The 23,753-nt window shown below is 33.8% G+C and overlaps 1 protein-coding gene across 1 annotated transcript in view; it reads right to left on the bottom strand.

The window, feature by feature from the left end:
* Parpbp (PARP1 binding protein) overlaps positions 1-23,753 on the bottom strand; it is a 50,163-nt gene that overhangs the window by 13,530 nt on the left and 12,880 nt on the right. The window contains exons 3-7 of the mRNA XM_076853238.2: positions 22,492-22,725; positions 17,105-17,209; positions 9,732-9,902; positions 7,321-7,475; positions 893-1,076 (exon numbers count right to left, since the gene is read on the bottom strand). Of these exons, the coding sequence (XP_076709353.2) occupies positions 893-1,076; positions 7,321-7,475; positions 9,732-9,902; positions 17,105-17,209; positions 22,492-22,725 (849 nt within the window). The remainder of the gene's footprint in view (positions 1-892; positions 1,077-7,320; positions 7,476-9,731; positions 9,903-17,104; positions 17,210-22,491; positions 22,726-23,753) is intronic.

Genomic DNA, 23,753 nt, shown 5'->3' with positions numbered 1-23,753 from the left:
GCTGGAAATATTAACATATATGAAATAAATTAGGTGGATCCCAGAGTCTCCCCCATGCCATGCCTTCAAAGTAAAATTAAAAAGATGTATTATTATAGAGAAATAGCTACAAATGGTCATTAAGGTCTGTGAATGAATCAGTAAATGATAAAATTAAGCAAGTTTATGTCTATATACTGGTTGTCATAATAACACCTAATGTAAACAGGCTTTTGTTAACTGGATAAACTGCAATAAGTGAATTAAAAGGCATACTCCAAAATTCTGTTCTAGAGCTAAAAACATGGTAATCAATTTTCCCTATAATATCATAGGTTAGAAACTATTATATTTGATTACCTACATAAGAAAAATCAAGAAAGAAGTAAATGTTCTGGGAATATACAATTTAAAAATTGCCATGTATGGGGAAAACTGGTAGAAAAGAGGTAGAAATAACTGATTACAGAGATCTATATAAAAAAAGTTAGTTGCTGAGGAGAAACCATTTCTAATAGGACTGCTGCTGTCCTGCAGAGGACTCAGTCTTGGAGTCAGAAGCCAGGCTCTTAACTTATATCTGAGTAAATGGAAAAATAATTATTTTATAAGAATAGTTACTGAGAAATACTACAAAGTGTTTGTAGTATCCATCAAGAATCAGAAGCTTTTAGTGTCACAAAGGGTACTGGAGATTATCCAATGACTTACTTTAACAATACAATTCTTCCCAAAGATGTTATGATTTATGCAAGTTGAACATAATCCTGTTGAGAATATTAAATTTTCAATATCATTTTAGAACACAGGAAATGCACTCTTCAGACTTAAGTATCAGTAGTAAATCATTTCTAATAAATACAAGAGATGATGTTTTGTTTAGACACACAATGAAGAATAAAAAGCTCATTACCCGGGCAGGACTGATGTCAGGGGTGCTGACAGCTACAGCCTCTTGTTGAGAATTGATAATGTTTTTAATCCTCAAGTCCAAAGCCTGAGCAGCTTCCTCAACTGCTTTATAAAAAGGATCCCTGCTGTTCTGGCCTTTAGTCAGCTGCATCTTTATCACTGACAGAATCCGACTCCCTGCAATGCTGAAAATAGAAATAAGATCATCTTTATAATAGTATTGCAAACAGCAATGTGCTTATAAGCTTGAAAATATAATTTTCAGCATTAATCAACACCTTTCAAAGAATTTAGCTTTGATCTTATAAATCAAACAGTAAAGCATTTAAGAAAATGATGAGAACCATTAGAAACAAAATGTTTAAAGTTTTTCTAGAAACAAGTAATTTCAACAAGTGACATTTTCCTTGATTTGAAAGCTGAAGGGAAATACTTGTTATACATGAAATGTGATTACAGATCAGACCCACTTATATACATGCAATATACTTAAAGTATGTACTTTTAGATATTACTAAAATAACAAAAAACAACTACCTCTCAATGAACGTCTAGAATGTTACATTACTGTAATTTTAAAACCAGTTCGAAAAGTTGTTAATGTTACCTCTAAATCATAGATGAGAGAATTGAGTCTCATGAAGACTAAATGACTTGACTGAGAAAATCGTGTTTGGGATAGGAGAAGGAGACTGACCTGAAACATACAATATACCATTCTAATATGTGAAGGTTACTATATATAAACAAGGAAATTAAACAAGTTAGTACTAATACAAAGCAAATCAGAGACTGGACCAACTATGACCAATATATAAGTGTTTTTAGAAACCTGAAATGTTCCTTTATTCCAAGACTAAACCTGAAGGAATTTGGAATTGCAGCTCCTACTGTAGAGAACCTGCCAAGGACCAATGTGAGAGATATATAGCACGAAGGATCTTGGTCCATCCCAAGGCAGAAATTAGAGATATCCAACAATAGAAGAGGAATCTCACTTGAAGTCACAAGATCCTCATTCCCTGAAGCACGCCTGGAAAGTTGCACAGTGCAGAATGGGAGAGAAGTCTGGGTTGACCATGGAGTCAGGCTGCCTGAGACGAATGGCACTTCTGTCATTTGCTGCTGAGAGTATACCGCTAAACCTCTCTTTGTAGTAGCATAAGGAAATTTTATGAATTGAAGTTTGCACCCTCACAGTTTTATTGCCAGGTATTATGTCTTAGAGAACAGCCAAACTCCCTAACAAGCACGGGAAATATGATAGTTCACATTAAAATAACTGGTCCAGATAGAAAAGTTAAAAGAAAATCACAGAGAAACTTAATTTATGATGACAATACATTAGATTAGTGTCTCGCAAATTTTCCCAATCATCAGAATCAGATCAGTTTTGTTTAAACATCAACTCTGGATCTGATCCTACTGAATCAGCATCTCTAAGGACACTGGATAGTAGCATTATTTAAAAAGCAACACTGGTGGTTTTTATAAAGCAAAGTGGAAAACATTTCAGGCAAAAATTAAGTCTTTGAGAAAGGAAATCATAAATAATCTTCACATACCAATGTACACTTAACACACAGAAGAGATGATGTTTGTAAAGGAAATGAACATTATTCAATCTGCAGTTTTTAATAGTAAAACTCAATATATAATTTACTATTTATTTATATTTTTAGTTGTAATACAATAGTGCTTAAAGTGTTTGCCCTTACTCTGTAATAAGTGTAAACACTCTGGGGAAAAGTCTCACTGAGCATGGTGAGAATAGAGGAAAATCTCCAAATACCCCAAATTCTCCTTCAGAAACGAATAAACAAGAGCTGGAGTAGTAAGTGGTAAGTAGGAAGTTGTGAGTATAACAAAGCAGGAAGAATGAGGTCTTCCAAAGGCAAATATCTATAGGAGCATTTTGATCAGAACACAAAGCCTTGGGCTAGCAACAAGTGGGATAGGGCAACCAGTGACTTTCCCTGTCAGTCTGAACTTTCCAAGGGAGAAGGAGCTGGTGTGGCTTTTAATAGGTTAATTCTATGTACCTTATATATTTAAAGCTATTTTTCTGAAACTTTATCTAGTGAAGGTATAGAAATACAAGTATTTTTTATTTATTGACCTTATGCTCAGATATAGAAATACATTTACTTCTTTAATTGTTAATTTACTTCTTTAATTCTTTGTTAATTTACTTCTTTAATTGTTAATTTACTTCTTTAATTTAATTCTTTAATACATTTACTTCTTTTATTGACCTTGCATCCAGCAACACTGTTAAACTCTACTGCTAATTTTAAAGTTTTAATAATTGTTTTTAGATTCTTGGAGTTGTCTACATATATAATCATTATCAAATAGTTTTATTTCTTCATTTTAATTGCTTTATCTCCTTTTTTTTTTGCCTAAACCTGAATTAGACATCCAATACTGTGTTGAAAAGAGATGAAGACAGCAGTAACTTTTAATCTTAGTAACTTTTAATCTTAAACTAAATACTAAATATTTTTAGTATTTAAACTAAATACTAAAATATTTTATAATTAACTAGATCAACTAGGTTTTTATAGAAACCCTTCTATTAGGCTAATGCCCTCACTCGTATACACTGAGGAACCAGCCCAAGAGAGTGGTAATCTGCCTCTATTAGACCCACTCATGTTGGGCAGACTCTGGATTTTGTCCCCTCAGATTCAAACAACTACAAGAATAGAACTCCAGTTCACCAAATTCAGCAAATGCTCTCAAAATAAAGGCTGGTTTCTTTTTAACTTGCCTCTTTGGCTTTCTTCTTTTGCATATTCTATGACCTGCATTTTCATTACATTTTCCTGTTCATCAAGGCTTTATTAATTACTGTTAATCAAAGGGTTGATCAGGGGACCTAGCCTGTCATATTTCTATAGTCAAAAGTCTGAGTAAATTCTAGGATAGTTTCAAGTACACAAGAACTTTCTTTTTCATGTGTTTTTCCCCTTAATTTCCATTTAAAAGCACAGAAATGAACTAGATAAAATATAGTTAAAATGAAAACATAATTAGCATAATATACTTTTTTCTGAGAATTAATCTTCTGAAAAAGGATTTTGAAAAAAAAATTCAAATGGCTAATAAAATACAAAAGCATGTCTTAGTGCCAATCACAAGAATTTATAAAAAAATGTTTCAAATGATTAAAGAAAAAAGTCACCCTTGACCTTCTTTTCTCATGTTCTCAACAAGAATAAAAATGGTAAATGTTAAAGATTATGTAATTCACTGAGAACTGTTTAGGAAAAAAATTCATAACTTACATTTCAGACTTATATTTGCCTGGGTTAACAATTTGAGCCCTGGCTAAACACCCCAAACACTCATGCTATCACTAGTTTATTACAATATATTCACTACTAAAGCCATCTATTGCTTTTTCAATATTTGCCATTCAACATAGTGGCTTAATTCAAACTTTTCCTCTAGAGCCTAGAAACTCCACAAGTTTTATTTGTTTGTTTCCTAGTGTTGGAGACTAAACCCAGGAATGTTCTACCACTGAGCTATATTCCCAGACTTTTTAATTATTTTATTTTGAGAAAGGGTCTCACTAAATTGCTGAGGCTGACCTCTAACTTGTGATCCTCCTGTGTCAGTTTCCTATGTAGCTGGGATTATAGCTATGTGTCACAGTACCCAGCCAGAAGATTTAACTCAAATTACCCTATGATATCTGTGCTATGCACAGGGGTTACAAAGTGAAGAAAACCTTTTTCTTAACTGTAGCTCCTGATTCGTGACTGCATCAAACCAGAGTGCTGGGGCAGAAAGAGAAAAATGAGGCTAATAATGAAAAGCATAATTCGATTCTTAAGTTCCAAACAAAGTAACTTGAAGAAAATACTGAGCAATAACAGAGAAGTGACTGCCAATACTTGAAAGTAATTATTGATTATTCTTCATTCTACTAAATAAAGTGATCGTCTTTTCCATATCATATTCAAAAATTTGATAACTGTTTGCTGAAATAAATTTTACCTTTAAAAAGTAAATTTGATGAAAGGCACCAAATAAAATGTATCAAAAATGCTTCAGAAATACTTTAAATGAAGAAAAATTTTAACATTCTATAAGCACATACTAAATATGTAATGCTGGTTTGCACTAAAATTGGGCAATAATCTTGAAAGACAGTATTTAAAACTTCTAAACAACAACAACTAATTTATATAACCTAAAATCCTTTAACTCAGGACATTTTTTTCAGGTGAAGGTATGGTATGCATTTTGCGGTGGCACCTACTGGTAAAGTGTAGAAATGCAGCCAACTACAGCTAAGATGGCCTCATGAAAAGCTGGCAAGAGTGATGAATGTGAGAATCAATTCTTCCCCCCGTCCCTTTCTTTCATGTCTATTCCCATTCTTCCATGGGCTGAAATGTGACTATAACTCCCCTATTACAAGGTCAGTAGTACAAACTTATCCTCAGATACAAGAGTTAAATATATTTTTATTTCCAAGTTTTAAGGTTGAGAGACAAAAAGGATAGAGACCAAGAGTGAAGACAGGAAGGAGTTTGACTGTATAGAATTTTGCATACCTCACTGAGATTCCTAGGGCTTTACCTTATACCTACTATGCAATCATTGAAGGTCTTAGTCATGGGCTTAACATTCGCTGCTTCAGGAAGATCATTCTGGTAGCAATAAGATTAACAGGATGGAGCAAAGCAAGACTGAAAGCAGAATGGACAACTCAAAGAGACTGGCAAAAAAGTCCAGAAAGAATTAAAGTCTAAAACAGACAGCATAAAGACTGGAAATAAGATGGCAGCTACAGGAATAGGGATGAGGAGGAAGAATACAAAAAGTGTCACAGAAGAGGAGTTGCTAGATCTAGATAAACCAGGAGACAGAGAAAGGAGAAAGGCTTCATTACTTTAGAAGAAGCACCTTTCCAGGGAAAGATTAAGATGTAGTTTGAGACATGTTAGGTTTGAGCTGCCTTTGAGGTACTACCTCAAAGACAGTTGAAGATATGTCCCCAAAAATCAGAAAAGAAGTCTGGATTTCACTGAAATATAGATTTGGAAGAATTTGCATAATGTAATGAAAGGGGGCTAGAAAATAAGAGAATAGTATCTTAGATGTTATGAGGGAAAAAAAAGAGTTCAAGACAGTGATCATATATAAGGACTCAAAAGAGTCCAAAGACAATAACAACCAGATGATCACAAAAGCTCATAGGCAGAAGAGCTTTGGGAAACATGAACAGGTGTGAGTTGGTCAAGTATAAGCAAGGAAATGAATACTGAATGTCTGCTCTGTGCCAGAAATATTAGTAAAGAAAACCAATAAACCCTCAAAGAGCTTACTGTCTCCTGAGAAATGCACATTAAATAACTAGAAATCGCAAAGTATTAAAAAATAGCATTTTCTTCAAGAATTTGAGCTGTAAAAGGAAGAAGGGACTGGAAGAAACAGAAGAGATGGTGTCTTGCTTTTTCTTATAATCTTTAGATTGTGGCTACAGTCCAAATAGAGAGAATAAAACAAAATAAATTACCAATGAAGCCCAATAGGTTGTCCACACCCCTGGGCAACGTCTTCAAGTTTACATAGAGTTTAGCACAATGTCTTACACAATTAGTATTCAATAAATATCAGCTATTTTATTAATTTTTAATTTTTTTAAGAGAGAGAGAGAATTTTAATATTTACTTTTTAGTTTTCGGCGGACACAACATCTTTGTTTGTATGTGGTGCTGAGGATCGAACCAGGGCCGCACGCATGCCAGGCGAGCGCGCTACTGCTTGAGCCACATCCCCAGCCCAGCAGCTATTTTTATTAGAACCATGCTATGGAATAATAATCAAAACCACAGGAGTCCACCATAATTGTAAGCATATACATTCCACTTCTAAACTCCAAAATTTTTCTTTAAAATTTATCATCCAATATATCTATATTACATATGCAAGTCTAAGAGATTAAAAAAGCCTCTTATTTCTAATATCATATATAAACAAATGACAGATGAACCAAAGATTTACACATTAGAAAATAAAAGATAACCAGTATAAAACAGAATAGAGAATTCATCATATTTTTTAATTTTCTTATTCATTCTTAGTACCAGTTTCCTTCAACACTAAATTAAAAGTTTAAAGGAATTATATCTATTTGGCTATTTCTAGTCTTCAAAAATCTATTTCTTCCAGATAAAAATATTAATACTTTTTTATTAATCAAAGTTAGTTTGGATGTACTTTTAATTTTGGTAAAAATTTAAGAATGACAGCAAGGCATACAATAATTTATTCATCTGTTTTGCTTTTCCTCTCCATTGTTTGACCTAACGCTTGATCATTTTGATATCTATCATTCCTACCTGTGATTTTGTGAAGTTTTAAAGATAGGCTAATAAGACAAATTTGTAATTTATGAAAAATTATTACCTTGGACTTGGTATTTCTCCGAGAATCTCATTTAATTTGTCAATGAAATGAATAAAATTAGACAGTCCCTTTACATGTTTCCTTAAAGGATCAGATGATGATGGTGCATAGCCTTTCCCGCCAAGCTCTAATGTTCTAATAAAGGATGTAGCCATCTGTGAGTGGAAACAAAGAGTTTACTCATGTTTAATGATTTAGCAAAAAGCTACAGTTTACTTGTTGAAGCTAGATCTATGTAGATTTAGGAATACAGTTAAAATGAAGCACAATTTATGGCTCATACCACTCTTTAATAACCAAAAAAAACAAGTGCCAGGCAGAATTCATACACCAAGGTGGAGCAATGATGCCTAGCTCAGGTGGAGGCTGACGGGCTAAATCAGAGAGTAAATTAAGGACTAAAGATCATCTTCACATTCATAAGAACAGGTCATTGACTATAAAGAATTTGTTGACATTCCTAAATTGATGTCAGACTCCTGGAACCATTATGAAGAACAAGCTCATTTTCATTGTCAACTAATCTACCTTGAATTGTCTGGCAATTCAGCATTTCCAAACTTTTACTTTATCTTTCTTATAAAATAAATATTTAGACTAGATAGCCACTAAGTTCCAACTATGTCTTGCATCCTAGACTATTTGACCATGTGTAAAATGCTTTTTCTTAACAAAGATAAAATATGTATGTGATGGTTGAATGTCTCCATCAAAGAAAAAATGTTTAGTAGATGCATTTTCCAAAGCATTACCCCAAGAAAGACAAACTCTATGAAATACCAATAATTTGGGAGAAAGCTCCATGGTGAAATAACTTAGAAAATAACAGACTAAATAATAAGGTTAACTTCTTTTTAAAAAAATCTTTTTAGTTATAAATGGACACAATATCTTTGTTTATTTTTTATGCGGTGCTGAGGATCAAACCCAGTGCTTCATACATGCTAGGCAAGCACTCCACCACTAAGCCACAACCCCAGTCCCAGGTTAACTTCTTAAGAAGCAGACTTCCTTATGAAGGAACTTCTCAAAGTTCTTCATACATAAACATGCATTATGAATTACCAACGGGGAATATACTATTTCTAAAATTTATAGCCTTGGAAACATTTATACGAGAAGAATTTACCAGGGCTAGGACTCTACAGAACACATGTAGTTAAACAGTGCTATAGAGAATTTCTCCCTTGCCAAACATGAAGAAAATAGTAAAAAATAAAAATACCATTGGTTTTCAAATACAGAGATAGAACATGAATTTATTGCTTAAAAGTTGTTTCATCATAATCATAAGAACTCTACATCAGATCCCTAAAGTTCAGGAACAATGCCAAGAATTAATAATTATGATGGCATCAAATTAAAATGTTTCCGCACAGCAAAGGAAATAATTAGGAATGTGAAGTGATAACCTGCAGAATGGGAGAAAAACTTTGCTAACTAGTTTTCTGCCAAAGGATTAAAAAACTTAAAAAAAAAAAAAAAGTAACCCGATCAATAAATGGGGAAATGAACTAAACAGATACTTCTCAAAAGAAGAAATAAAAATGATCAACAAATATATGAAGAAATGTTCAAGATCATTAGCAATTAGGGAAATCAAAACTAAAATGTGATTTCACCTCACTCCAATCAGAATGGCAATCATCAAGAATACAAATAATAATAAATGCTGGGGAGGATATGGGGGAAAAGGAATACTTTTACACTGTTGGTGGAATTGTAAATTAGTACAACCACACTAGGCATGGAACCACCATATGACCCAAATATACCACTCCTCAGTATTTATCCTAAAGAATTAAAGTCATCTTACTAGAGTGATACATACATATCCATGTTCATAGCAGCACAATAGCCAAACTATGAAACCAGCCTATGTGTCCATCAATGGATGAATGGCTAAAGAAATTGTGATACACACACACACACACACACACACACACGCACGCACGCACGCACATGCACACACACACAAAATGGAGTTTTATTTAGCCCTAAAGAAAAAACAAAATTATGTCATTTGCTGGAAAATGGATGGAACTTGAGAATATTATGTTAAGTGAAATAAGCCAAACCCAAAGGTCAAGGGCTTTATGTTTTCTCTCAAATATGAAAGGTAGAGAGGGAAAAGGAAAAGAAAGGAGGGTAGGTGAAGATCTCACAAAAAAATCCAGGGGTAAGGAGGAGAGAAAGGAAGTGGAAAGTGCTGGGGAGTGATACCGGCCAAAATACATGGTCATATTGTGTGCATGTATGAGTATGCAGCAACAAACTCCATCATTATGTACAACTATAATGCAACAATAAAAAATGTGCAAAGAGGAAAAAAAAAGAACTCTATATCAGGGTTTATGAATCCACTGCTCAAAGAGTCTTAACACAATCATGACAATGTAACATTTCCATACCAAATAGATAGACATCTGTTTCTCTTGAGCAGCATGTTTCAAATCAGTGAAGGCTTCTCTTCCAAGTCCTCTATCAGGAATATTGAGAATATGAGCCAGAGCCAGGTCATTCTTTGAATTTACTAGAAGGCTTAAATATGAAAAGATAACTTTCTTTGCTAGTAGCTGTACCTGTACAATAAAATATTCAGTTATTTTCTTTATTGCAGTTATTCTAAATATTTTCAATGTATAGTAGTACATATATAAATACACCACAGTGAATCTCCACATCATGTACAACCACAAGAATGGGGATGCTAATTAGAATAATACATGCATGCATAACATGTTGAAATATACTCTAGTGTCATGTATATTTAAAAAGAACAAATAAAAAGAACACATGATGATTCAATCACAATACTTCACAGTTCTTTAGGAAATGAGAATTGTATATAAACTGAAACCTTAGGTTGCATAGTCAATATATTCTTTCTTATAAATAAACTCACTGACAATAAGAAACCATGAGTACATAGTAACTATTATAATTATTGGAAAATGACTGTTAAAAAATGATACAAAAGATACAGTTCAAATCTGCATTTCTAATTCTCTTGCATACATCAGCCACTAAATTAACAGCCAATAATAAAATTTCAGAAGCTTAGACCACGAGCCAACTGGCTCTGTTCCAATAGCTACATTCCTTAAATGCCAGATTTAAGGACTAAAGTTAAATGTTTAAGTTTTGAGAACTAGTAGATATTGAAAATGAAGAGATTTAACTAAATGTTAAATAATAGCATTCAGTTGATGCTGATATTTACTGGTGTCATGCAGAGTTACAGACTATTCAAGCAAAAAATAAGATTAGGGAGAACTTGACAGAAGCATCAGGTCTTGTATATATATATATATATATATATATATATATATATATATATAATATACACACATATATACATACACACACACACACACACACACACACACACACACACACAAACACACTTATACTTGTCCTTCAATCTCAAATGAAAAAACACGTAATTGAATAACCTTTATCGTCAAATTAGCTATTTATAGGTATTCAGGACCTGGAAGATTTTAAAGCTCACACAGCTTAATATTAGGTAAATTAAAAAACAAAACAATATAACTGTATAAAGACATGGAAAAGCAGCCAAAATGCACAAAAGTGAAAGAAGTAGAAAAAAAGTGTAATGATATTATGCCCAGAAACATCCTCAATTTGGAAAACATTATAGTTCCAAGAAGTTCTTCAAGTAGGTAAAATTTAAAAAAAAAATCACTCCTACATACATTATAATAAAACTCTAATAGCCAAAGAAGAGAAAAAAATTGGATGGCAGTCAGAACAAAATAATACATTACCTATGGGGAACAGGGATCAAGATAACAGGTCATCAAGAAATATGTAAACCAGAAGACACTGGATAAACATACTAAATATACTGGAAAATAATTTTTGAGAATTACTATACAATCGCAATAATCAAGATAGAGTAATATTCGGGAAAAGACACCAAGCTCAATGGAATGGAAGAGAGTCCAGAAATACCCTGACCCAGATATGGTGGTTAGATTTTGACAAAGTTGCAAAAGGATTAATAAAGAAAGGACAGTCTTTTCAATATCTGATGTTGGAACTGGTCATCCATAAGGAAAACAAATAAATCTCAACTAAAATCTTATACCTTTCATAAAAATTAACTCACAGTGGATCATATATCTAAATGTACATATATCTAAATGTACTATAAAATGTTTAGAAGAAAATCTTTAAAACCTGTAACTAGACAAGGAATTCTTAAACATGATACCAAAAGGAAAAGAAAAACTTCATAAATTTTCATTCTTTTTTTACCATATCACCTTCTGTTCTGGAATCTTGTTTGTTTCTAGTTCTTGGATGTTGTTTTCAGACTGAAATTCTCTTTCCTGCCTATTCCCTCAAATACTGGTTCATAAACTCTAAATTCAGTTCATTCTCAAAACATGAAATTCATAAATCCTTCAATAACTTCAGTAATTTAGCTAAAGTCCCAGTAACTTATCATCGGAAAACTCTTAAGAAAATGTTTTCCTTATTCAAATTAAAATTTCTTCATATTCTGCCTAATCACATTTAAAATTTTTGAAACATGAAAAGAATTTTAAAAGGCAGCAATAAAAAATTACAATGTTACCTTTTCAGAGAGGTTCCCTGATTTCCTAATCTATAGTAGATACAAACTCTTTTATTTCTTCACCCTTTGATAACTCTGCATCATCCTATTATAATTATCTGTAGGTCTTAATATTTTCTGATATTTTGTTTATTTTCTTAATCCTTCCACTACTCCATGAGATCCATATCAGCAAGTGACGTACCCTTAAAGCCTAAAAGAATATTCAGTATTATAGTAGGTAAGCAGTCCACTTTTATTAATAGGTCTCAATCAGTTTTTGCTTAATAATGAAGAAAAAATAATATATGTTTGGTCCTTTTAAAACTTTAAAATTGAAATTCTATTAATTAAAATATCTGCAGTCAAATAAGTGTTTTTTTTTTAAATTACATTGCTTTACAAAGAAAATCTCTTAGGTACAACCACAAAAATATCGGCAGCATTAAAATTTGTTCTAAAATTTTATAAAATAACGAATAATACAGTTTTCTCCTTATATTTCAAGTGTCTTTTAATCTTTATTTTCACAATGAATTGTAATATTATCTGTGGTCTATAATAGTAAAGCTTCAATTTTAATTTCATAGTGATGGTCTGTCTAAAACAAGACAGACAAATTATCACTTTGATATCTGGGAAGAATAATACTATTTGTCAAAAATCAAAACAGAGGAAAAACTGATGTTTACATTGCAATAAGAAACTTTTTAATATTTCCTACATTTAATTTAACATAATCTGTTTCACTGTACTCTACTATTCAAAAATAATCAAGACTTACTATTATGTATACTCCTAATCCTTATTGGGTACAAAATCAGGGTTTATGCTTCCACATTTACAACTTACTCTTTAAGGCTAAAAAAATTCTAAATTTCTGATCTGTGATCCTGGGCAAACATCAGGGGAAAACATCTTGGAGTCCTCACAGATGGAGTGTTTCTTTTAACTCATGGCTGAATTGGACATCTATCCCCATCATTATGGTCAAATAACATGGCAGTTATGGTTTCCCTGCTCTTGTATGTGCAAGTGGGTTTTAAAGAGGCTCTCTGTAAAAGCAGTCCACATGAGTACAGTTATGATGTCCAGAAGCAAGGGCTTAAATTGACAAAATCCACAAGACTGAAGCTTTTCCAAGATACCAAAAATAAGGATACTGTTCTATTTATTTGTTTAATAAACTGATTCTATCCATACCACAAAATATTTGTGAGATTTGTTTAGAAATTGGACAATTTTATTTAAGCTTTCTGACAGTTCCAAGTTGCTTTTCGTATCCCTTAATTCTTACTGAAATGCTGATATTCAATCTCAGTTTGAACAAAGTTTTTCTAAAATAAAAAAATTTGCAATTTGTACAGGTATTTTTTGCCTCCTTGGTTAACACATACATGTTTACATTTGCCAAAAAAAATAAATAATAATAATAATAATAAGTTGAATTAGAACAGATAAACTGATAGAATTTTTTATTTAAGTAATGATTTGGGGGGCTCTTTAATCTTTTTCCCTTCATTACTCAGAATTCTAAAACAGTAGTTTAACACTTTAGGAAAAATAAAATAAAGGAACAAAAATATTGTTTCTTAAATTCATTCCATTCTTCTATTTGAAGATTTTGGTGTAAGCAAATTTGGTGATCAAAATATATCTTGGCAAGACCATAGCCCAAAAAAGTAACCTTAGCCTTTCAATAGAAATATATTGACTTCCAAAAATACCTTCTGAAAAAAAAAATTAGAAACTTCAGAGCTGTCAATGTGGCTCTAACTTTAATGGCCCTCAGAAAATCAAATCCACCAGCTAACTAGTAAGATAAAATTCTCCTAGAAAAGACAGTCCCAGGAAGCAAAAGATAAAAAGCACAGGATTAACACAAAGAAACAAATTATGAGCTTTTGGAGAGTTTTCTTTGGTTGTTTTTGCTTTGTTTTGGTGGTGGGCCAGGGCCTCAAACACAGGGCCTTGTGCTTATTCACTTATTCAGGCTATACCCCCAATCCCTATCAATGTTTTTTAAATATAGGTACAATGAAGACCCATCAGTTTCTCCATCATGGAAATTACTTTAGGATAATGTTTTATAACTGTAAGCCAAAATTCTAAGAGATTAGATCTTTTTACATATACAAATCAGCTCATTTCTCTTTTTAAAAAGTATATAAGAAGCCAGGTAAGATTGCCCACAACTGTGATCCCAATGGCTCAGGAGGCAGGAGGATTGAGAATTAAAGCCAGCCTCAGCAAAAGCAAGGCACTAAGCAACTCAGTGAGACCCTGACTCTAAATAAAATACTAAATAGGGCAGGGATGTGGCTTAGAGATCCAGTGCCCCTGAGCTCAATCCCTGGTACAAAAAAAAAAAAAAAAAAAAAAAAATATAGTAACAATTACTCTTAGATTCTCCCCTATAGAGTACCAGGAGCCAGACAGATCAAAGAAAAGGAGTCTGTAAGAGATCTCCCCTCCTCATACATGAATGTAGTTCTTAAGTGCCACTGAGAAAAGACCAGCCAATTTGGTAAGCAGTTTGTCAAGCTTTGGAGCAGAAGAGTGCTGGGAGCCATCAGCCAAGTAGGTATGACAATTTCCTTGCCAGCGTACCCCCATGTTTCTTTAGTGGAAGGACTCATGGAAATAGAACATTTTGCAGCGACACTGCATGTAAGGTGACCTTGCTCAAGGACCAGAGCAGTGTTTAGGGTGTTCCCGGTTTAGCATAATCCAAGTTTAGGGCATTCCCCATTTAGAATAGGGCGTATCCTGCTGCCTGAGTTCCTCTTGAGTTCTTAGGGTCAGACAGTATATTTGGGAGACAGAAGCCCAGTGGGTGTGGATTTGGGCAGAGAACGTGGATTTCCCCAGAACGTGTTTGTAGAAGGCCAGTGTGAGTTCAGGAATAAAGAGTTGCTGTTTGAATCTACAAAGCTGTGAGTGGCTCGTGATTTGTGCCCAGCCAGACTGAGGCAGAAGAGGAAAAAAAGTGAGAATGTAAGTGAAAACTTAATTTTAAGAAAATAGTTTAAAATCACTAAAAGGAACATGGTGGTCTGGGCAAGAAACATTCAAGGTGGGCTTGAGAGAAAAGAAAATGCTCAAAAAATCTAACAGGGCATAAATAAAAACTACATAAATAAAAATCCATGACTCCACAGCAATCTACAAACAAAAAAGGAGAAAGTAGAAAAAAAAATCTTATTTGCCTCTTATGTATACTAATTCCCATGATAGAGAATTAAGCATTAACCTTGACATTTTAACAGAACCACACCTCGTCCCATTTAACAAGATAAAGCTTTTCTTTACTGAGAAATGGCAGGTAATTAATGTACACATGACAAAAAAAGAAACTCACCTTTCTATAAATGCTAAATATTTGACTCAGGCAAGGATCACCAATGCATACATAAAACCATTAGGGAAACATTGTTGGGAAATAAGGTTATTTACACAGTGCTAAAGTATCACCCCACAGACATATGCTGACAACAAAGAGAAAACTAACATGTTATTTTTTAAATTGTTTTTAGTTGTAGTTGGACACAATATCTTTATTTTATTTATTTATTTTTATGTGGTGCTGAGGATCGAACCCAGTGCCTCACATGTGCTAGGCGAGCGCTCTACCACTGAGCCACAACCCCAGCCAACCCGAAAACTACATTTTTATTTTGTAGAGACCTTGCAATTTGGGCAGCCTGTTTGTGCCTCCTGAAGTGATACAAAAATGAAATTCTCCACATCTGTTATAAACTATTTCTTATAAAATATTAAGCCCAAATTTAAACTTCTAACTTCCAGTTTATTAGAATTACAGCAAGAAGCTGGGCATAATGGCATGTGCCTATAATCTCAGTGACTCAGGAGGCTGAGGGAGAAGGATCAGAAGTCCAAAGCCAGCCTCAGCAACTTAGCAAGCCCCTATCTCAAAAACAACAAAACCAATAAAAAGGACTGGGGTGTAGATCAGGGATAAAGTACCCCTGGGTTCAATACCCAGTACCAAAAAATTAAGAGAGAGAGAGAGAGAGAGAGAGACAGAGAGACAGAGAGACAGAGAGACAGCAAATAAAAGAACAAGTTAAATATTACCTGAGTATTCATCAGATAATTAAAAAGGAAGAAACAAAAAGATGAGGGGAATTCTTATAAATTAAGAGTCTAAAGAGATATAAAACCATTTTGGGGACAAATGCTGAAATTGGAGTAGAAAGGTAGTAAATTATATTAATGGGTATTTAAGTTTTCTTTATATGATAAGTGATACTGTGGTCATCCCTAATTTGCAGGAAGTATATGGTGAAGAATTTTAGAGATAAGGTGCAAAGGATAGAAATAAAATCAGATACACATAAAAATACTAAACTAAATTAAATCCAGAATGCATGTATTTACTTGAAGGCAGTAATAAAATATGTTTTTAAAAGTACAATCTGTAAAATATAGGTCTTCTGGAAGAATCAATCTCAGAAAAGTTTTCTGAAAAATTAAGAAGGTAATTCACCAATGTGTTGACTTAATGCAGCAGTTGGTTACACAAGTAGGTGCACTCTAGATTTTTTATACACCATATTTTTTAAAGTATGTTAAATATAATTTTACTATTTTTCCCAATACTCTCTAACTCTTGTCAATGGTGATTTAATTAATCATAGAAACTTCTATAAATATAATTCCCATGGTCAGTGGGGGTCACTACATGTAATTAGATACCTAGCATAACATGCAGCTGAAAGCAAGTTGTATTAGACCAAACCTGTATGTGGCTCTAATGTTCTGTGATTCGTTTCCACAGCAAAACCTGTGGACAGAACTCTTAGTCGTAGGTAGTACATCATTTGTATTACTTCGAAGGATACAGGCTAGATTTTTCAATAAAACATATTCTCCCAAGAATCACACGTCTAAAATAGTATATGTGAGGTGCAGAAACTGATAACTGAAAGTTCACCTATTTTTCTGGTTCTCTGAACGATACTTATTTTTGCTTAGTGGAAGTTGCCTTGGCCCCAAACCATGAATAACCTGATTAGTATCAGGCTCTCTCTCTAGACTCCAAATAGTTTATTTCAGCAAACTAAAATCTTATAAAAATTTTAAAAGAACAAAACATTAATAGCTCCAATGAACCATCAAATACATAGTATTTTGAAAGGGCTCATATTCTGCTTTAATTTACTAATCTATCAATACCTTTTCATGATCCTGGTTGTGTTTTACCGGTGACATTGGCATATAAAGATCATTTTCATCATCTCCTGCATGCTCTTTGCCACAGAGAAAATCCAGTAGTTGAATCTGCAGAAAATATAGGGTATTACTAATAAAAAAAATTCACACATAATGTCACTGTTATTCCAGTGCAGAATATTACTTGATACTTGTTGGCAGTTATTGACTATACATGGAATTCTTCATATGAGATATTAGCATGATATTCTTTTTCATATTTCATAAACCCTTCAACTTGACTGATAAATGATAATCTTGATCAAGGATAAGATTTGCAGGTCCTCTTCCTTCAGGGCATGGAATTAAAATTTTTGTTAAATAACAAACTTATATTTAAATTATAATTAAAGGATAAATTATAGTTAAATAAAGAAACTAGTAAGATTCATCATTATCCTTAAGAGTTCAGGAATTTTACCAGAATTTGAAGAGGCACATATTTTCTCATCAATATAGCCTGGAACTGTTAAATACTCATCATTAGCAGAGTTGGGTCTCCCAGCTAAGGAAACTGTTTATTATAACAAATATACATATTTAATTATGCCCTCATATGCATCTGTTTTCCTTCCTTGGAGTACTATCATTTTCATGTTAATTCCTCTAGATTTAACCTCCAAGTTTCTTTTCCTTTATTTCATAATGTTGTATTTATTCTGTACTTTAAATTTTTATTGTACTTGAATAAAGAAAATGCAATATATATATATATATATATATATATATATATATATATATATATATATATATATCATGGAGTTTTATCTAGCCATAAAGAATAAAATGATGTCTTTTGCAGGAGAATGGATGGCACTTAAGGGGTGAACCTCATGCAAATAGAACGGAGATGTATAGAGGAAGGAAATCTGGAGGAGGGAGAAGAAAATGGGAGGTACTGACCAAATTATATTGTTTTATTGTGTGCATGTATAAATAAATTTACTATCACATGTAATTATAATGCACAAATTAAAATCAGACAAATAAAAAAATTTATTGTCCTTGATTTTCAGGATACTAACTTGATTTTGAATTTGTTTTTATCTTCTTTTTTTAAAATTCTCATAAAAATGGCTTATTTTTCAAAAAGAGTAGGAGTTACTCTGAAGTATTTGTCTGTATGTAGTTACACAACTTTTTCTGCTTCATACTCTCATGATTTATTTGAAAAATTAACAAGCTTTTATCACTTATATAAGCATGATAATTTTATAACCTGGTAATTGCTTAAAAAAAGGGGGGGAGGGGAATGAACCTCTGCAATAGCTTATAGAGGAAGAACTAGCTCATAAAAGTCACAAAGGTGGAGACATCTTATACAAAGAATAAATTCTTATCATATTCAGAACATCAGTTGATGAAATGCTAGCCTGCATCTAATTCCTCTTTGTGAGAGATTTCATTCTCTCTGTTGAAAGCCTCCAAAGAAATGCAAGTACTTCCAAGGAGAATGGAATTCTTGAGGCTGAATACTTCCCCCCCACACCTGCAGCTTTGAGAATAAAGCTTTTATCCATCTCTTAAAACAGAACACCCTAGACCTACGTGTCCCTACAATCTATTATACAGTATATCAATCCAGTCTGTGATAACATTTATAGGTAGTCCTTTTGATCACTCTCTAGCAATAGGCTTTTATCTGCATGCCTGAGGAGAGCCAGCCCACCTGTCCACATACCTGAAAGAGGAACCCAAAAACAACAGAGGAAGGGTTGGGGTTAAAAAGCTTTTTGTTTGTTTGTGGGAAGAGAAAAACAAATGTTTGTGGATAAAGTTTAGGGCCGGGGAACAACATGGGACAAACATTTATAAGAACAAAATCTTGCTTTATGTTTAGTAACCACAAGATGTCCACAAAGACAGGTGTCTCTGAGACATGAGGACTTTGGGGTTTGCTGGCAGTTTTCTGGGTTAAACTGAAGGGCTTGGGCTTCTGCTTCTGCCCAAGATGTTGGGCAGAGGCGACAGGGTAAGATCTTCCCTAGGAGTGAGCATGTCTGGTGGCCCTAACTGCCCACTGCACCTGTTGGAGGCCTAGATCATACAAGGCCTCCTCTTTCTGGAGGTGGCTGCAGAGCTGATCCCTGCAGGCATGGGGGACCCACACTCTGGATCTCCCTTAACAAAGGTTAGAGGAATCGCCTGGTGGTCTCAGGTTCCAACTAGGGGCCGCTTCCTCAGGAGAGCTGTGTTTTCTGAGCTTTCTCAAGAAGTCCCTTCCTACTCAGAGTTCAGCCCCAGAAGCTGGGCCTTGGGCTCCAATACCACTTCCCCGGCTGCCCTGGGCAACTGCAGGTCGCACCCACCAGTGCCAGTGCAGTCCTTCAGCCCAACACCCTGATATATTCCCAGTGCCAAGCCACCCACACTGAAGCCCTGCAGATGTGACTTGTTTTTGGTTTGGAGTTTGTTGTTTGCAAAATCTAGGAAGTCTTATGTGTGGCTGCTATCCTTGAGTTTCCTTAAGTACCTAATAATTATGTATATTCAAGTTGTCATTCCCCTCTAGCAGTTCTGTTCTGTTGGGCAGGTATGTTGTCAGCTGACCTATCCTTCTCTGGCTGTTGGCAACCTATAGATGGTTTGTTGGTTTTCTTCACTGGCAGTTTGGGGTTCAGCTCTAACATGACAGCTCTGCAAGTAATGGAAGGTGAAATGCTCTTCTATGGCACAGCAGTGGAAGAAAAAAAAAGAGGCTGTCGAAACGAACAAAGTCCCATGTTCTCCCAAGCCTCACCAACAGGAAGCAAGCCCACCCATCCGCTCCTTCTTGCCTAGAAGGACAGGGAATCTGGGCATACTCACAGAGGATATTTGCTGACCTTCTCAGAAGATCCAAAAGTCTCTGTGGTTAAGCTCTTCTGCTCCTCACCCCAGATCTGACGCTATCTCTCAGATACCCACTAGTTCATGAGAAAGCAAGCTGTTCACCAAATCTCCACTTCCACTCCAGCTAGAACCAAACCTTGTCTGCTTCCAGATGCCTACAGCGCTGCAACCATGGTCCTCAGGAGAGGAATTATAAACCAGAAAACGAAGGTGAAAGGGGAATGCTTCAAGTTTACAGGTTGCTGTCTTAGCTTTATCCTAATTCCTCATAATTCCTGCCTTATTTAAGCTATAATAAGAAGCAAATAAATTTTATCAGGGTAATGAAAATTCAGAATCATTTAATAGTCTAATATATAAGTTTAAAGGCACTTAAGTATAAATTAGTGTTATATTTAGTACATTTTTGAGAAATACATCTGTCCATTTTTTCCTCACTAGAAATTTCCTTAGAGCAAGTATAAATATCAAAGACCAAACTATTAATGTTTCAGAGTTTAAATATAGAAAATTTCTTCATGCACTACATTTTAGCAGTTTCAATTTTCATTCCTGGTGTCCTTCAAGGGAGATATGTTACTATTTGGAGACCACCTCCCTCACAGACAACCCAAATGTGCACCTTATATATCTCATACTACAGGTTAATACACTCAAATGAGGAAGCTTTTTAGAGAACTCAGACAGGGGCAAGGCACAGGATGAAAACAATGTGCCTAAAATCCTCAGTTATATCACACTAGTGCTGGTTGATCTTCTTTCTTGTTTCTACAACTCAATGCTTATATATGATTAGCCCCTCAAAAAGAACTATGTTAAAAGTATAAAAAATCATCTCAACAAGCAAGCAAAAAAAGTACAACTAGGGGAGAATTTACTAAGTGAACTATCTCCACTTGCAAGTACCCTTACCACACTGTGGATGTGCATGTGTGGGATGAACATGCACATGGGCAACACATGTTGAGGAAGTTACAAGCAAAGGCCTCCATGGAGCCCAGTGAGGCAAAGACAACAAACTGCCAACTCTCTAACTCCATGATCTATTTTATCCTTGCATGTTACTACCCAGAATAATGACTATCTTCTCCACCCTCCCTCAGCTTGGAGTGCCCATGTGACTAACCAAAATGGAAGCAAAAGAGCTATGTCTCCCTAAAAGGAGATTGCTGTTCCCTCTTACTACTTCCTGTAGCAAAGAATGCTGATACAATGTCTGGAGCTTCAATGGTCATCCTGAACCATGAGGTTGGTGGTCTTGAGGACAGAGGCCAAGAATTAAGATGGAACATGAGATGGGGAAAGCAGCATGACAGGAAAAGCCTGGATCTCTGATAACCATGAAATATCACATCAGTTCTAGTTGCATATATTTCAACATCTTTTAGGAGTGAAATAAGCTTCTATTTTTTTCTAACTCACTTTTTTAGTAGAAGTTTCCATTATAAACAGCTAAAACAATATTACCATATGGAAATATTTACAAAGTATTCAAATTATCTTATAAAATATAGTAAACATCCTCTTCTAATTCCAGCTACACTTATTTAGCTATTACTACTATTTAACCACTGCTTTATAGCATTCAGTAAATCTTAAAATAAAGAGCACCTTCAATGCTTTTAAAAAATTAGATACAGATGAACATATTCTAAAAAAGGATTCATAAATTCTAATGTAAACAAAACCAAACTGTAAGGGATGCTACTGTATTTAATTTTTTAATTTATATTCTATTAAAAAATAACTATGGTTGTACAAAAAAAGAAGTCTATATCTCACACATATTGCCCCATACTATTCTCATAAGATAAATGACACTCCCATCACAAAATAAAATATTATTAATCCATAAGAGAAAAACCATAATAGTCATTCATATTACATATGCTGAATAACAGATGCACATTCAACCAAGAAAAAATACATTTTAAAAAAGCAATCCTTGACATAATTTAAAAAAAAAACAGGCATTTGGTACTGATTTGTTACAATATTTTTTGATCTAATAAAAAACTGTTATAGCAACCAAATAATAACACAAGTTTAACAAAATTTACCACCAAAATATTTCTTTCAAATAATAACTAGCTTTCAGGTACCTAAATTTTCCATTCTTAACATGATCACCAAAGCAAAAACATTATCAAATTACTAGAGCTTCTGTTTTTCTCCAAGCATGTTACTAACCAGAATAAAGACTATATTCTCTGCCTTCCTTCAGAACCTTCCTCAAATTACTATAACTGTGTAACTATGATTTAATGGTGCATGTTTGTAATCTCAGCTACTCCAGGCAGGAGGACTGCAACTTCAAATCCAGCCTCAGCAACTTAGCAAGACCCTAAATAATTCAGTGGGACACTGTGTCAAAATAAAAAAATAAAAAGGGCTTGGGATGTAGGTAGGATTCAATCTCCAATACCAATAAATAAATACATATGTACACATACATATATAAAAGTAGCTTAGCTGAAATTTAGTTCTATTAAAATAGGATTATTTAAAAAAATACTTACAGGGGATATCATGTCATTATTTTCACAATTAGAAGTCAAAATCCTACATTTTTTATAAATGTCGATCAGATCTACCATATTACTATTCATCAAAAAATTATCGTAAGTCTTCTTAATGTCCTCATAATGGTCAACCACTTCCATATCTTCAATGGGTAAGTTTAATTTCTCATGTAGTAAGAATTTCCATGTCATTAAAACATCACTGAGAGAGACTGTAAATTCTTCATAGTGCTGAAAGAGATGATGCCAAGAGAAAAAAAGGATAAAGTTGGGTGCCAATATATTCACTAACTTATAATTGAGATGGGAAATGCACATAAAATTTTGATGAGGCAAAACTTGCACACGACAAAACTGGCAAACAGAGTCATAGACTTATTTCCTAAATTTCACTGGATTTCTTCTACTCAGGGTCAAAGGAGGAGTGGGCAGTGATCAGTCCTTAAGTACTACTGACTGGGAAAACATTTGTTTCTGTAATATTTACTTCCTTTTAATTAATGAGTTTTTGCTGTTTTGTTTTGTTTTGTTTTACAGTCCTGGGAATTGAACTCAGGACCTCACATGTTAGGCAAGCCCTCTACCACTGAGCAACATGGATCTGCAGCCTTACCTAATATATCTTTAATCTTTTATTAAAAATTGCTAACGTCATAATGATTCCTACACAACACAATGTTTCAATGTCTTGAAAATATGGTCTTAGGAGTTTTTTCAAAATTATGTTTCATTCCATTAGTGTTGGAGGGTAAACAAAATATCAGTGCTAAAACCTAGGGCTTGAAAATAATTTTGATTCTTCCCTGTTTATAGACATACTAAACTGTAACAAATAAGCGTTAAAAAGCAAAATTTAGGTTTTTTTCTATAGGTTCTCAGATGTTTCTAATCAGGCAAAATATTCTTTTCCTTTCTCTATTTTGACTTTCTAATTTTCCCAAATGAAATAAAACAGATTGTAATCTGGCTACAGTGACTTATAGTTGCTTAGAGACCCACTAATGTTACCAACATGTTTGTGTGTCAGTATTTTATCTAACAACAAAAATTTATTTAAAGTCTCTTCATTAATATCTACATGATAAATTCTCTCACTGGACATGCTGAAGGTTTTAGTTTTTAGGGACTGCATGCATTCTTTTCCCACATTAATACTCTACATACTAATAACACTGACGACTAAAAAATGCCAGCTTTCATTCAGTAAAAATTTGTTTCTTTCCAACGTAGCATGAGTAACAAATATGTTTCAGTATTCA

Source organism: Callospermophilus lateralis, chromosome 4, assembly GCF_048772815.1.
Source record: "Callospermophilus lateralis isolate mCalLat2 chromosome 4, mCalLat2.hap1, whole genome shotgun sequence".
NCBI lineage: Eukaryota > Metazoa > Chordata > Mammalia > Rodentia > Sciuridae > Callospermophilus > Callospermophilus lateralis.
The sequence above is the reverse complement of the archived record's forward strand: the minus strand, read 5'-3'. Positions and strand labels throughout refer to the sequence as shown.